The 15,162-nt window shown below is 36.3% G+C and overlaps 1 protein-coding gene across 3 annotated transcripts in view; it reads right to left on the bottom strand.

Annotated features, from left to right (window-relative positions):
* The window catches only part of LMBR1 (limb development membrane protein 1), a 76,560-nt gene that overhangs the window by 14,980 nt on the left and 46,418 nt on the right, over positions 1-15,162 (bottom strand). For all 3 annotated transcript variants that reach the window (XM_049798271.1, XM_049798272.1, XM_049798273.1), the window contains 10 exons: positions 14,631-14,757; positions 14,128-14,196; positions 11,586-11,650; positions 10,381-10,453; positions 4,548-4,628; positions 3,449-3,525; positions 3,131-3,208; positions 2,137-2,210; positions 1,813-1,903; positions 250-316 (listed from right to left, as the gene is read on the bottom strand). In XM_049798271.1, the coding sequence (XP_049654228.1) occupies positions 250-316; positions 1,813-1,903; positions 2,137-2,210; positions 3,131-3,208; positions 3,449-3,525; positions 4,548-4,628; positions 10,381-10,453; positions 11,586-11,650; positions 14,128-14,196; positions 14,631-14,757 (802 nt within the window). The remainder of the gene's footprint in view (positions 1-249; positions 317-1,812; positions 1,904-2,136; positions 2,211-3,130; positions 3,209-3,448; positions 3,526-4,547; positions 4,629-10,380; positions 10,454-11,585; positions 11,651-14,127; positions 14,197-14,630; positions 14,758-15,162) is intronic.

Here is a 15,162-nt window from a genome sequence, read left to right as displayed (position 1 = left end):
ATATTCTCTAGAAAATGCTTAGTATCTTTTTTTTAGAACGTATGCAGTTCCTGTATGTAGAACTTGTGTTCAACAGCTCATGTTGATGTAGAAAAGAAGGCCACACATACATGCTCTTTCTATTGAAAGTGGTGGCAAACTAAATACATACTATGAAAGTAGTAGCTACAGGCTGTTCTTTTTTCGTGATTTTTTTAAACTCAATTAAACACCCTGTATTACAATGTTTTATACTTCTATTTCACTTACCCAGTGTCCTTGACATCACTGGCAAAGCAGAGCTCAGCACCAAGATTGAGACACAGTTTCCAATGATCTGTTTGAAAATGAAAAAAAGCATTTAAATTATAAATGGGATTGCTAAACAAAACAAACAAACAAAAAAATAAAACCAGTGGTCAAGATGAAAAAGAATTCCCGAAAGTTACGTTCTTCAAACTGAATCTAAAGCAATTTACAATATCACATTGTTAGTCTTGCTTCTGTCACACTCCTCCATATGGTGTTACACAAGATGATGATGATCCAAGAGACAAGTTTAAAAAAAAAAGTAATCATTTGCTTTTAATCAAAGTGTTATGTATGCTTAGATTCAAAATAATGCAAAGCTACCATGTTGCAAAGCATCAACTGTTTACTTAATTCCTGCAAACTTTTATAAAAGAACCATTCCATGGGTTTAGAATAGATGACTGATATATCAGCTTAGGCTTTGTATGTAACTGCTTGCAGGATTAGCATTATTTAAAAAATTACAACAAAGAGCTTCCTTTCAATTGAATGCCTGTTGACTACTTTAAATAGTACGAAAAAATTCACAGCTGTTAGATTTTACTCTAGTTTTTGTGAAGCCTTTATAAAGAGTAATTGAAACTTTCTCTCACAAGGAATCACTTTCTTCAGCTCTAATTCTATCAGAATCCAAAAGAAAACACCAGAAAACTTCTTGAAAGTAGGTAGACATTTGTGCATTCACTATTTATTTCTACACTATTCCTGGTGTACTGTAAATAATCAATAGAAAACATATAGAACATTCCAACTCCCTACTACCTATCTACTATAAACATTCTGTGTTATTATCTACTTTCTCACTTCCAAAAATTTATGGTAAAAATGTCTTTATCTATTACTTTAAAAAAAAAAACAAAAAACAACAAAACCCCCAACCAAACAAACAGCAAACAATGAAGCACATTGAAAAAAATAATTAAATTCAACATCTGTTCCTTGGTTACTGATCACCTCCCCTTGTCAGCTGTGGGAATATTTTGCCAAAAAACCTAAGCATGTTCCTCCGCATTAGGTAACAGCATTTGTTATTCTGAAGCCAGTGCTAAATTGTAGAAAGTCAAATTAGCCTCAGACTGCAAAATATTGCTGAATAGACCTCCTCAGTCTTAGTTTAATTATTCAAATTTGAATTACTTTGTCTATTACTTCTAGCAACCAAGTTCTTCAGATTTCAAACAAGCTCCCTGAAGTACAGTTAGCACAATCAAAGTTACTCATTAGCAATACGTTTCCTTTGAAAAAAGTTCTTTCACTAGCTTTTCTATAGCTAGTTAACAAGCTCTGCTATTCCCAGCTTTTTACAAGTGAATGGATGCCATCCAAACTAAACAGAGCACATCCTTTTTCCCACTCATTCAGCATTTTGAAAATCTTCCAGTTTGTGTTTACGCAGCTTACAAACAAATACTGATCACTGCAAATGAGCCATTCAGGGCAATTACTAACTAAAAGAGTCAGTTTGTCTTGGGTGGCAAGAAAAAGAGGAGGGGACCATCACCATGACAGACTTTACCTTACCTTTGTCATAGTTGTGTCATCCTTCCTGGGAGTGAAATTTTCAAAAAAACGAAGACTGTAGAAGCCGACGACAGAGGATACCATAAGATAGCTGTGAGAATCAAGGAAAAAGGAACCTCCAAGGAATGCAAGTTTCACTCAAGTTCTCAGCAGTCTCCTAAAAGTCTTAAGAACCAAAGAAAAAAAACAAAAACACTTCGAGTGCTTGAGAAGGACTGACCTATCTCTTTCTTCTTTCCAGGCAAGTGTCTTAGTAAATTACCAGTGTCCCAGAAAACTAGACAGAATACTTGTTAACAGACAGAATTCTTAAAGAAAGGATACAAAATCAAAATGATCTCAAGTGCTGCTCCCACAAAACCAAAGGTGGACAGGGAGGCATTTCCTATTCCAGGCCCCTACAAGGAGAAAAATACTTGGCATAATTTAATAAGATACACACAACTGTTCATAAAGTTAACTTCTACCAGGACCAAAAAAACTAACATCTTACATGAAATACAGCCTTTTCTCAATTCAGTATTTAAGGGGCATTCCGATGTTCTAACCTGCAAGTCTCCCATCCTATGCAATTGCATCAGCTAGCTTTCAAACTTGAGTGAAATGTATTTCTAAGACACAAGGTGTAATAATTCACATTTTATGCACACTACATCTACCCACCATTCTGCATTTTTATCCATACTCCATTACTTTAGAAATTAAAATAAGAGGTCTCAAAAGAAGACACTTCTAGTTGTTTGCAATACCACAGAGCGGCCATTACCACTAAACACCTTATATTGCTCTGCAAGCTCATATACAGCTCTACGCAGGGGAAAGCATTCCCAAGTTAATAAAAAACCCCTCATGAATACAGATACTACTACTCAATGTGCTGTTCTTTACCTCCTTGAAGTATTTTTATAATAAAGGAGGAAAAAACGTCATGTTTTCTTAAGAGGAACACAAACCAAGACAGGCTTTTCATATTGGTTTTTAACATAGTTTCTTAAATTAACATTGTTTCTTAAATTGAACATTCCTAGTCTGTATAAAAGTAGGAGACATGAGCAAAATGCAAACTCTAGATTACTGACTGACTTTAGTGAATCACTGTATCTTCATAAAGATTCTGGACTAGTTTTATTAAGAACTCACTATAAAACGTGACACATAATAAATGTTTATGTGTGCACAGGACCAAAACCTAGAAGCAAAGTCAAGGTTGAGGCTCATTAGCTTCAAAGTTATTAAAGCAGAAATTCTCACTTGCACTTTTGTGAGGGCTCCAAAGCTTTATTAAAGTTATAAAAATTGTAAGAGAAGTTTACTTTACCCCTGATCCCTTTGGCATTGCAGTCTCATCAACCAACAGGTAAAGAATGTTGAGAGCAACTAAGAGGACTGAGATGGACTATAAAGAAGTAGAAACAGTCTTGTTATTTAGAAGTATTACACATTTTTAAAATGTATACCTTCATCCTCACCAGATTTCATAATGTTCTTTTAAAATGGTCAAGAAAAGAATATCAAGTTTGTTGCTTAAACACACATCACTCAAAAATTTTAAAACTATTCCCCCAAATGACTAAAGAATTCTTCATACTTTTTGTTGGGGATGAGTGGGACAGGGGGAAAGAGCAAAAATTCTTACTGTCTCAATTAACAGCAATATCATAACAGCTGGATAGACTAAATTCCTTTCCCAAGCAGAAGCTTTCTTCCGGCGCTCTGTTCAGAACAGAAAAACAGAACCTTAATACTGTAGATCACCTTAGAGTAAAACAAGTGAAAATCATTCAGCTATCTATAAGCTCTTGTCATAACTATAGGTAACAAAAGTAATCTTATCTTGAACTGACACCAACCAGTTCATAAAAATATCCACACTGAAGAGCTGTACAAAGCGATGCCAAAAATACAAAGCCTCTTTAAAGAAAGGCTGGGAAGATGGAGAGAAGCAGATTTTTCTTTCTTGTCTACAGACATATTTCACCATAACATTTTTTTCCCTGGCACACAGCAGTTCTGCAAAGTTTAAAATATACTGAATTTAAAAATATGTTGTTTACATGTGTATTTTAGTATGAACTAAAGGGACAGAAAAGAATTTCAAATATTTAAACAGTATTTTCCTCTTATAACATAAGGCAAGAAAGGAAAGACTAACTCACTGGACATCACTAGTACGTCTGTAAAGAAAACCCAACAACTCTTTCTTACCACAGTCTTAGTTTTGCACATAACACACTGATAAATGCAAAATCCTGCAAGCCTTTGAATAAGGAGATTCCTGTTGCAAGGCTGCCATAACCAGAAGTATCGCTTTTCAGTTTTAAAAGACACAAACTCACTTAAGAATTATTTTACTGTTCTTAAACACAATTTGACTTCTGTAGAAATAATTCAAAAACAGAGAGGAAAGTAATGTCTTAGATTATCCCAAATAATCATCAGCATATCATTATATGAACTCCATGCAAGGAAGTCAAGAGCATTACAATTTCTCTAAAATTACGTTAAAAATAAGATCCAAATCAGACTCCCTACTTAAATTTGTTTGTTAGAGGGCTGTAGTAATTCCATATAATGTATTTGTAGAAACTATGAAAATTTGAAAGGACTGCAAATGCACAAATTTGGGTAAGAACAAACTGGAATCAATCAAGTGACTGCTACAAACTAAACACAGCATCTTAAGGTCATTTATTAAACTGCAATCCACATGAAACGGTAGGAAAAAAGTTTATTACCTAGATTCGTTTTCTTGCTTTTTACTTTTTCAAGCTCCCGTTCCAACTCTACTGTCTGGTATTCCACTGTGGAAGATATACCTTTTAAAACAGAAGAAAGTATTTTCTTTTGGATGAGACTAACTATAGTACTGTAAGACACACTATGACAATTCAGATTTAGGAAGCATCACATTAACACTTGTGCCTTTAAATTGCAGGTGTTTCTTTGAGACTCTTCAACTACTTTTCAAAAAACAGAGGCTTAGTCAAGAACCATCTAATTCTGTCTAACCAGAAGAGTTCAACACATCAGAGGTTTCACAGTGCGACCTTCTGTCATAAACCAGTTATGGTTGGGCAGCCTGATGCAGGATGGCTCAGATGCCTCCTTCTTGTATCTCTATATGATTCATATATCAAGATGCAAAGAATCTCTGGATGCCCTTCAAGGGCATTATTATTTAGCAACTTGAAGACAAAGTGGACCTTTGCCTCCAAACTAAGTAAGCTGTTGGCTGAGCCTCCAGCTTCAGCTTCTGCCCCTCTCTCCCTTTCCCCAATCCCTTGTACTCAGCAAACTCAGTTTCCATACTGCTGACCTGCTTGTTGACCTATCTTCTGCTCTTATCAGTTTGCCTGATTTGGTCAGTCTTTTGCTGCAAAGCTCCCTCTGACAACCACAATCAGATCTACCTCACAACCACCCATGAGACCACATTCTTTCTTTCCTTTTTACAGTTTACAGCATATGCATGTCACTTGTGCAACTCCTCAAACTCCCTCCTCTACACCAGCTGAAAACTGACAACTGGAATATTAATTCCTCTCTCCCTTCCTAATTTTGCCTAAAAGTTGCTCAGCAAGTCTTCCTCCTATCCCTACAGGGGCTCTAGGAAACCCAGCCCATTTTCCCTCTCCACCCTTTTTCCCTTCAACCTCCCATTCTCTTCCAGCCACCCAGCTTTTCCAGTGCAAGCACACTGTGGTTTCTCTCCTTGATTCCAGTTCCTCTACAAACAACTGCACCATGTTCAAGCAATGACAGCTCTGAAATGCAGACTAGAGATCTGCTGTTTCAGTCCCAATCTCATAATTTCTACTTTAGCTTTTATTCTTTGCAATCACAAACTGGAAATATTCTTCCCAGGTTAAGTTAGAGACAGTCTCCACTCATCTTTGCCCCACTTTCATCCCTTTTATTTCTGAATGATTGCACTTGAAAATAAGTTAAGAGGGCTTATATTTTCCCTGTCTATTCCAGGCCAATCTCACTCTGCGAAAACACTCTGTGGCAGTGACCATTCAAGGTCTTAATAAACCCTAAATCCTCTCCGGTATCTGCTTTCTTGATTTACATTGACACCCTTCGCCTGTTGGCCATTCCCTACCCTCAGCCTCACCTTTGATTGCAGGCTAACCTGTAATAGCACCATGCTCCAGATACTTTTTTTTAAACACTCTCCAATAAATTTCTATGAGATTAATAGTCTTATCCAGGCTTTTATCTCATATCTTGATCATTTGCCTACAAAAACTAAATAGCACTTAGGTTGCTGGCACACTAACACTACTTTATAGTCCAGTCTCATTATTTCCTTATTTTCTGTTGTCTGCTCATCCATCCAGAAATCTCAGTACAAGATGAGAAGGTGAATTTGTCATCCCATCAGCCCCCACATTCCAGCACAGTGAGGTCCTACCTGAAAACCAAGATATATAAGAGTATTTCTTGGGCTTTTGTTTTAAACTTTTACTATTTTTTATTTCAGAATATTAATACTGATTTTTTCAATGCAGTCAAATTACCAATGAGGCATCCAACTGTTTCGAAAATTAAGTTTTACATGTTTAATCGCATGCTTCTTTCACACACATTTTTGCAAATAACACATAACCTCTGTGCTATGCCTAAACATTTCTCTTTGATATCAGTGACATAATCCATATGCGGTAATACTTACAGGGCTTCAAATATATACATATCTCAAATCCCATGACTAACCAGCAAGACCGACAAATGCTGTTTTGTAACAACTTCTACTCACTTGAAGTACCTGCAGTATGAATGTCAGTTTAATTTCTCAGTGTTTTTAAAATAAGTAATCATAATATGGACGGGTTTAGAAAAAGTTGGTGGGGTGTTTTTTTTACATAAAAACCTTATTATCATCATAAAAATAAGCTTTTGTGCTGATGCGTTCTCTCAAAATAAACCCTCTAAAACATCTGTTTTATGGAATGACTTATCACTATGAGTTAAGAAAAAGGATAACTATAGAGCTCAGTGGAAAAAGTCTCAAGAACTTTAATGGATGCAGTTGAAAAAGTAAGAGAACTCAAGTTAGCATCTGACACTTTCTTCTTCTCCATAATTGATTTAGGGATCTCCGAGGAATAGCTTTATTCAAGATATATGTTGTTCCCCGCCTTCAATATAAAAATCCAGAGCTCAAAACACTGATATTCACAGGACTCTTTCCAACAAAGTCAGCGTGATTGCATTAGGTCCGTAAAAGACACTTCAGTAGAAATTCTGAATCATATTTAAGTGCTGTTGTAGTTCCTCCTTAAAAATAGTATCAAACAACAGGTTGCTGTACAAAAGGATATTTTATGAGAGGGGAAGGCAAAGTTTCAGATCAGTCAAAAGAGTATTTGAAAAGGATGCAGCTAAATTCTTAAAAGCTCTATAACATTAGCTTTATTTCAAACATGCACAAAGTTCAATGTCAGCGCTGTCTAGCCAATAAATCAAATTGGTAGACAAGACTTGTTTGGACTAGCAATGAAAAGTTAGAAGGGATTCTCCAAGAAAGCCACAAAGCAGCTCATTTAAGGTCAATTTAACGGTATTATTCTGTTTTTCTTCCAGCCCCGACATAAGATTTCAGTACCTCAAAGGAAATTGTAAGAGTATCTATTTGCATTCCCCCTAGGTGATTGGCAGTTCAACACCAATTAGTTCAAAATTACACTGTTACTAGCGTGCAATAAAAACAACACCTTTCATCTTTCTTACATAGGTAAGGATACCTTCAGAGCCAATAACTTTGATCAAGTAAGTATTTTTGATCCTACCCCACCCGTCTCTTTGGATTCAGGAAAACTAATAGCTGAAGGCAACTTTTTTCTTTTAATATAAAAAAGTCCCAGCTTTATTCTTCGACTGTAGGAGTGATGTGGGTACTGAAATATAATACACTGGAAACAAACATTTTCCCAAAGCCCAGTATCTCTTCAATAGATAAAAATACTAGGGTAGATAACACAATCAAACTTTCCCCTCCCTCCTCCTCCAATTTTCAGTTATACACTGTAGACATCTGAGAAGGAAGAAAATTAGTTTCCGCAAAGAAGATATGCAGTTTCACAGTTAGATTTGTTTTCAAATATAAAAAGCTTTACAGAATACTCTGTCAATTGCATCACCACCAAGACAGTTGCATCTATATGAATCAAGAATTTGTTTTCAAATATAAAAAGCTTTACAGAATACTCTGTCAATTGCATCACCACCAAGATAGTTGCATCTATATGAATCAAGAATTGCACCAGCTCACACAGCTGAACTTTTTTCCTTCTCTGAAAACACATGCTTTACCCAGCCTATTCAGCAGGAACGGTGATTCATGTTATCCTCTTCCTATGTCCAGACATTGTCTAAGAAATCATTAATTAGGACAGGGCAAATTAGTGCTAGGAGTGTGGTAGCAATTATTCTATCAAAAAAAAACAAAAAAAAAATCAGCACTGACAATCATCAAGTATCACTTAAGCCTGTGCTCTTGTCCTCTCCAGTCTTAATAAAAATTCAACTCTTTGGTTATACGTATAAATGGAGTATATCTTTTAGAACACTTCACTGCAAAACTGTCCAGCAGGGTTACTTAAGCACATGTATGTATTTCCATTACCACAGCTGTGGAAGAGCTGCAACAGCCATGGCACGGGAAGTGCGTAGCCTGATATATCTGCTCCGATACAACAAAAACACTTGCACAATCTGTGTGTTAAGTCACAGATTATGGCGTCTAACATCACAGCACTACATTTACTGATGTAATTAGCACCACACCTGCTTTTGTACACATTTTTTAAACATGCAATATACACGATAAGCACGAGTCTTCATAGTTCTGGCAAAAAAGGTATCTATTTTTCTGGCGTAATTCATACGTATTAGAAAGACTTCTGGCAGAGAAGATGAAGCTTTCCATGCGGCCACATAAATGAGAACCATACTTAAAATTAGCTAAATAATTACTCACAAAAATCTTGCAGAGTGTCTTCTTGTGCATATACCACACTGCCCTCCACCCACATGCTATATCTCAGCTTAGATTTTTATTTACTTTTCGGCTTAAGCCCATTAATTTTCCTCTGTACACCAAACTATGGGGTTTCAAGCATTCCTTCAGACGGTGGTGTCAATACCATTCCCTCAGCATGTGAAACAGGAGAATTCAGTTCCCTCTCCTGTCAAAGGACATTTAAGCCCCACATCTTTCACCTCTCACGAGTAGGCTGGTGAGAGCTCTGTGGAACATGGGTGGGTTGCAGTTCCACTTTACATTGAATACTACCCGATTCACTGAAAGAGAAGCAGTAGCCGAAAGACTGCATTAGGGGAGCCACCTGCACATGTCCCAAATCCAGATCCGATTAGTAGATGCCTACAAACAGACTAGGTCCACCTCAGGACTGACATTACTAAATTCCAATATTAACAATGTTGCATAGACTTCTATGCAGAAAAACAGCAGACAATCCTCACCTAAATAATCTCATTCTCCACTTGAATAGTGGAAACCAACCGCTCTGTCTGCACTACTTCTAATAGATAACTGAATAACTACTGGGTCATTTTTCTGTATCGCTTTTCTTGTACATAAGCACAATCACCATGACAACATCAAATAGTCAGTAACAAATATTTTACAGTTGCTAGCTAACATCAAACACACAGAACAATTATAATTACCCCATAACAGCTTCAAAGACATTCACTGCATGCACCTTTTTGCGTGTCTGTATGTAAATATGTACATATATATATGCACATCAGTATAAAAACCTAAGCTTCCGAAACAGCAAAGGTGAACATTACTTTTAAACTGAAACAATGGCTGATTTTAGCACAAATAAGTCACGACTCCTCCACAAATGTTAAACACTGGAAAAAAGACGAACACCATGATCTACTGTTATCAAAGGTACTTTCCCTGACCAAGCAACTTCGAAAGGAGACTTACTGAGACTTGAAAGAAGAAAAGATTGAGATATATGACAGAAGACTGAAGAATAAGAGAGAAAGGCAGGAAATTAAGAAAATTAAGGCTACAATAAGTCGTAAGACAACACAACAACGGATGTGTCATGACATGAATATTCTCTGGTTTTCCAACCTAAAGCAATTTTATAAATTGTGGATGGATGGCTTATTCATGCAGTTAAAAGCAATTCAGAAGAGAATTGGTACAACATGATTTCCAGGTTTATAGAATCAATACATTTTCCGTAATTGGTGCCTGCCATGCTGCAATACTCCTTCTCGTAGAAGCCAAAGCTTCATACTGTTTTTGACATACTTCAAAACAGAAACACCTTATGAAGAAGTGCAAAATTGTAATACTAAATACAAGAAGTTAAAAACAAAGCAAATCCCACACAAAAGCCAATCTTGAACAACACAGTGAGCAATGAAATGTAAGCCTATAATGTTTGTTACGTACTAAGATGCTGAAATTTTCTATTTTGAGAGAAACAGCTATGTAACAGTGAGATCAATACTCCTGACCAGAACCACTCTACTCTAAATACTGAATTTGAAGCAGTATCAGAACAAGCATACCATTAAGCCTCCTCTGAATTGCTTCTTCCTCTAAAGTGATGATATACATCTGCTCATCTAGGTCTTCAAGGATCTGTATTTGGAAACAGAAACATGAACTGACTCAGTATCAGAGTCACTTGTTTTTCTGACTGCACTAATCTAGTCAGGTTCATTTTGTTCTAGTAACCTATATTTTAAATATATAGTCTACAACTTTACAATACTGATACAAATAGTAACTCCACAGAAGATTATTCTGTTACAGATCTATTTCTTTACTGTAAGCAAACTTTCTGTTAAGTTTTCATTTCAGGTTAAAGCTCTTATGTTCAGTTTCAATCTAAAGAGACTTAGGGAACAGGGGAAGGGACAGTACCTCTGACCTACATTCAAATCATATCAGCCTATCAACCTTCACACTCAGCTTGATTTAAACAAAAGTAACTGCAGATTTTGCAAAAGTATATTAAAAAGTGACTTTTCACATAAGCCAGTATTTCAAGCAAATATACATTGCTGTTGGAAGCTAAAACCACATAAATGAAGCCTGTCTGCCTTACTATCAGGTGCTTTGAGTTTGAAGCTTACAGATAGCAAAACAGTATATATTTTCTTTGTCTTTTCAAGGTTGAACTGACTAATGAAAAGGAAAGCAAGACCTAAGTACACCCAAATTTTAGTAAATACAAACTAGGAGACATGACAGCAAAGTCACTAGAGCACCTGTACATGGAACAAACTTCTCCCTTCCCTCGCAGCACTAAGTACAAAAACAGTATTTATGTATAAGAAGTTCTTACAGATGCCAACTACCTACATTTCACCCATCTAAGTATACCCCCAGGTACCCTTCTTGTTAACCAGCCTTAATTTGGTCTTGTATCGTTTGCTCCTGAACTCAGAACAGGCCCACACCTTTCAGGCATTTGCAAAACAGACATAGTAGGCAATACTGGCAATAAATATTAATGCTAGTAGCTGTTATATAAATTGGAAAATCAGAGGAAGTCTACACAGTTAAAAAAAACTTTTTTCTGTGGAAAAAAAACAGGCTTTTGTGCTATATGAAAAAGTTTAAGCAAGTACACAAATATTGACTATAGAAACTCTCATGAACTGAAGAGAGAATTATGTAGAAGTGCAAGCATTCTAAAAGAAAGTACCCTAATGCAATTCTACCTTATAATAGACAGCACATGAGGACAGATTTGTGTAACACTTACTGTTGGCTTCACGAGCAACTGACCCATTACTGTAAACATCCGTGAAAGTCCCACTGGTGTGCATACTGCAAAGGAAGAAAGATTATGCAAAACAGTGATTTGTAAGTCAAAGAACAATTTTTATTTGGATGTGCAATGTGCTATTCCACATATAACCAAGCATGGTTTTGAAGAGAACTGCAAAGAGCTTCAAACTCCAATATGAATTTTAAAACACATTGCTATCATATGAGTTTTGAAGATGATAAGCACCTCTCCCCTCCCAGAGCACAACTGTGAATTTTTTGTCAACGAGGAACACCATATAATCAGATACCTTAAACTTGCTCAAGTAATTATTATTCAAAGCATGTGGCACCAGAGGCTATGTCTACACTAGCAAATTCAGCAGTGCCAGGATACATTTCTGGGCATTAAGACTTCATTGCCTACACCAGTAAATTGCTAGAACTATCCCTGGCGTGATTTGCCCTGGGCTAGTTAGCACTTTCCCAAACAATCCTCAGGTGCAGTTCTGGAGTTATACAGTCCAGGAACCATTATCATGAGGCAATACATACACAGCCACCTTCCGCAAACTGCAATATCATGGATCGAACGACACTAATTCACCATAGCACTGGAGAACATCTCAGGCACATTTTATCTATTAGCACGGGTGTAGCTGTAAGGTCAAGAAATCAGATGCTTTCCTCTGAAAGTTATGCTGCAACTTCAGTTGATAGTAGGCTCAGCTACCAGATTTTAAGCTACTTTTCTATGAAATAACAATTGGCCCTTTTTGATCATAGCCTGTTATGGTTTCCAGGTATGATACATATAGGCTTGTTGGGAGAAAGGCTCAAACCATGATAATAGAAAATTATTAGTAAAAATCAACAGTTTAGGGAGAACAGCCTTCAAGTACTGAATTGCGTAGGAAATGGAAGGGATTTGTAACAGCATGTATGAGGATATATATTTATAGTTTCCATTACAATAAAAGAATGTTGCCAAAAAAAGGAGAAGCACACAAGATTTTATAGTAAGGATTACATTTATTTTTATTAACTAGTGTTTCGCTATGACTACTATGTATTACAGGAAAAATACAAGAGTATTCAAAAAGGCTAACTTAAGTTAGTCTTCCTTTACTACAGAGGAAGTCTGCAGGAAAAGGAGAACAGGGAAAGGAAGCAATGCTCCAAATCGCCACCATAGTAAGCCTTACTCATACATTGCCTCAGCAATTACACCAGCTGAAGCTCTAAAGAAGCTCTACCCCAGCATCTACCACTTTCCCATTGCTGTATGCTGCCCTTTCAGCTACACAGATATAACAGCTTAGAGGGCCTTAACTCACTTCAGTGATTTGCTTGTGTAAGTTACAAATAACTTCCAAAAACTGGCATTTAATTCCAGTTATTTTGGTGAACTAGTTTACCATAGCCCCAGAACATACACTGTTTTTTCAGCTCTGCTGAAACAAAGTGCAAGGCAGATGCAGGAAGTTTGTAAGCCAACTTCCCCATTAAAACATTCAGTAACTGTTGTGAATCAGACTCTTGAACAGCCTACATGAAACATTCAGAACCACTTTTTTTTTTTTACTTCTCCCCCTCCCTCCATTAAAGTGACTTTTAAGAATCTCCACATACAGAGAACCTAAGGAGACTCACCAAGGTCTCAGTGAGAAAATACCTTTCATAGGTAGATTTGCTTAGTTTTAAGAATATTTCAAACTATCCTTCCCCACCCTTTCTCCACAGTAACAGCCCTGTAAAGTGTTAACTGTAAACGTATAAAGCCTGGAGAAGAGGTGAAACCATGATCATCTAGAAAGAGAGATGTTCTGTACCCCTCTCAGCAATTTTCTAGAAATTATTGGGGGGGGGGAGGGGGGGGGCAGCGCTGAAATTGTAAGTGGGATTTGGAGCCTTCCATCATCTTTCTTATTCCCCTTAACATGGATCACTGAACTCTGACTAGGACCAGTTGGTATAAGATTGGAGTTTTTTACTACATTTGTTTTATATGCAATCATGTAACAGACCTCCAGACTGGCCAGATATCAGTTTTGTGATTATGAAGGCTAATTGCTCTGTGTTCCAACTTCTGTCTATACAGGAACATTTTCAATTAAAAAAGGTAGAAGGATAGCTTACTGAATATAGGACAAACTAAGTGTTCCAACATAACTTTCTCTTCTTCATACTACTGACCTCCTGCAGACATTTCATTTAAAAGCTGTGCTTTTCTTTGCAGAATGGAGTCCCTATTTTTCAAATACCTGCTTTAAAAAGTTAAAAGTTGAAATGATTTGGGGCGAGGTGTGAAGTTCCTCAAAACCTCAAAATGCAACGTAGCATTTGTTCAAACTTCGGAACCCAAACCTAACAAATTTACATGTAAATTTAAACTTAATAATGAAGAAAAAAGAATTCACACTCTTAAATTTCACAATCTTCATTTTCACAATGAAAAAGTTTCCTTTAATCTTAAAAAAAAAAAAAAAAAAAAGGTAAAGTCATTCATCTTTTAGAATAATCAGGAAAATACTTACACAGAAGTAACAAGCATCCCATCAGTGATATACAGGAATATAAATATGGGAGGTAGAATTCCCAGAGGTCTGTAAAGAAAATATGGAGCACAGCCTTAGCTTATTACAAATCCGCTACTTATGTCACAAACACAACTGAATTAACTTCTTAAGCATTCAGGATTGAACAATTGTATTTTCAAGAATAAATTAAGAATTACTCAGTTAATAATCCTGCAGGCAACTAAATTCCCAAGTACTTTAGCTTGAAAAATATCTTCAGCTTTTACTTCCATTCCACTTAAGTCACTTGTTTTTAGCATACATCATGTTCACATGAGCATGAGACTTCTCAGCATGCTAAAAACGGATTTAACAGAAAAAAATGGTATTGACTAAATTAATACAGCTTCTTCACAACCTGTGCAATACTCACATAGCATTTACTAGAAGTACATTTAATTGAGAACATCCATCTCCATAATTAAAATCAAACTAGTGTGGTGGTTTTTTTAATTCCATACCATATAAAGATTCCATACTGGCAGCATCATTGTCTATGAGTGCTGAAGCCACCCATACGATTCCAAGGATAAGCAGTGCAAGAAGAATAAGCATGACAAGGGTTTCCAAAATGCGTGCTCTGATGCCCTGTGGGCAGAAGAGGGGAGAGGAAGAAAAGAACACAGCCAAGAACTTTGAATCAGTTATTTTCAAACATAAGAAAAATACAAATAAATAGCAGTTACTTCTTCCTAAATATATACTCACATTTTATCAGGTAGACAAAAGCATAACATGTAATGCACATTTAAAAGGCAGTGCATAAAAAAAGGAAGTAATTACAGCTTTATAGTGCCCAGACTGCATTTTTCCCCTTAAAACCATAGAAAAATGTTTTAAATTGCATATGCCTTACAGTTCTCATTAATCTCATTATTCTGTAAAGTATTTTTTATACCATATGATTTTGCTCGAGCATTTTTAAAAGATGGATTACTTTTCTAATACTTTCAGCAAAGAAAGTGGATTAGCAAATTTTTATCTATGATTCCA

Source organism: Accipiter gentilis, chromosome 4 (assembly GCF_929443795.1).
Source record: "Accipiter gentilis chromosome 4, bAccGen1.1, whole genome shotgun sequence".
Taxonomy (NCBI): domain Eukaryota; kingdom Metazoa; phylum Chordata; class Aves; order Accipitriformes; family Accipitridae; genus Astur; species Astur gentilis.
The sequence above is the reverse complement of the archived record's forward strand: the minus strand, read 5'-3'. Positions and strand labels throughout refer to the sequence as shown.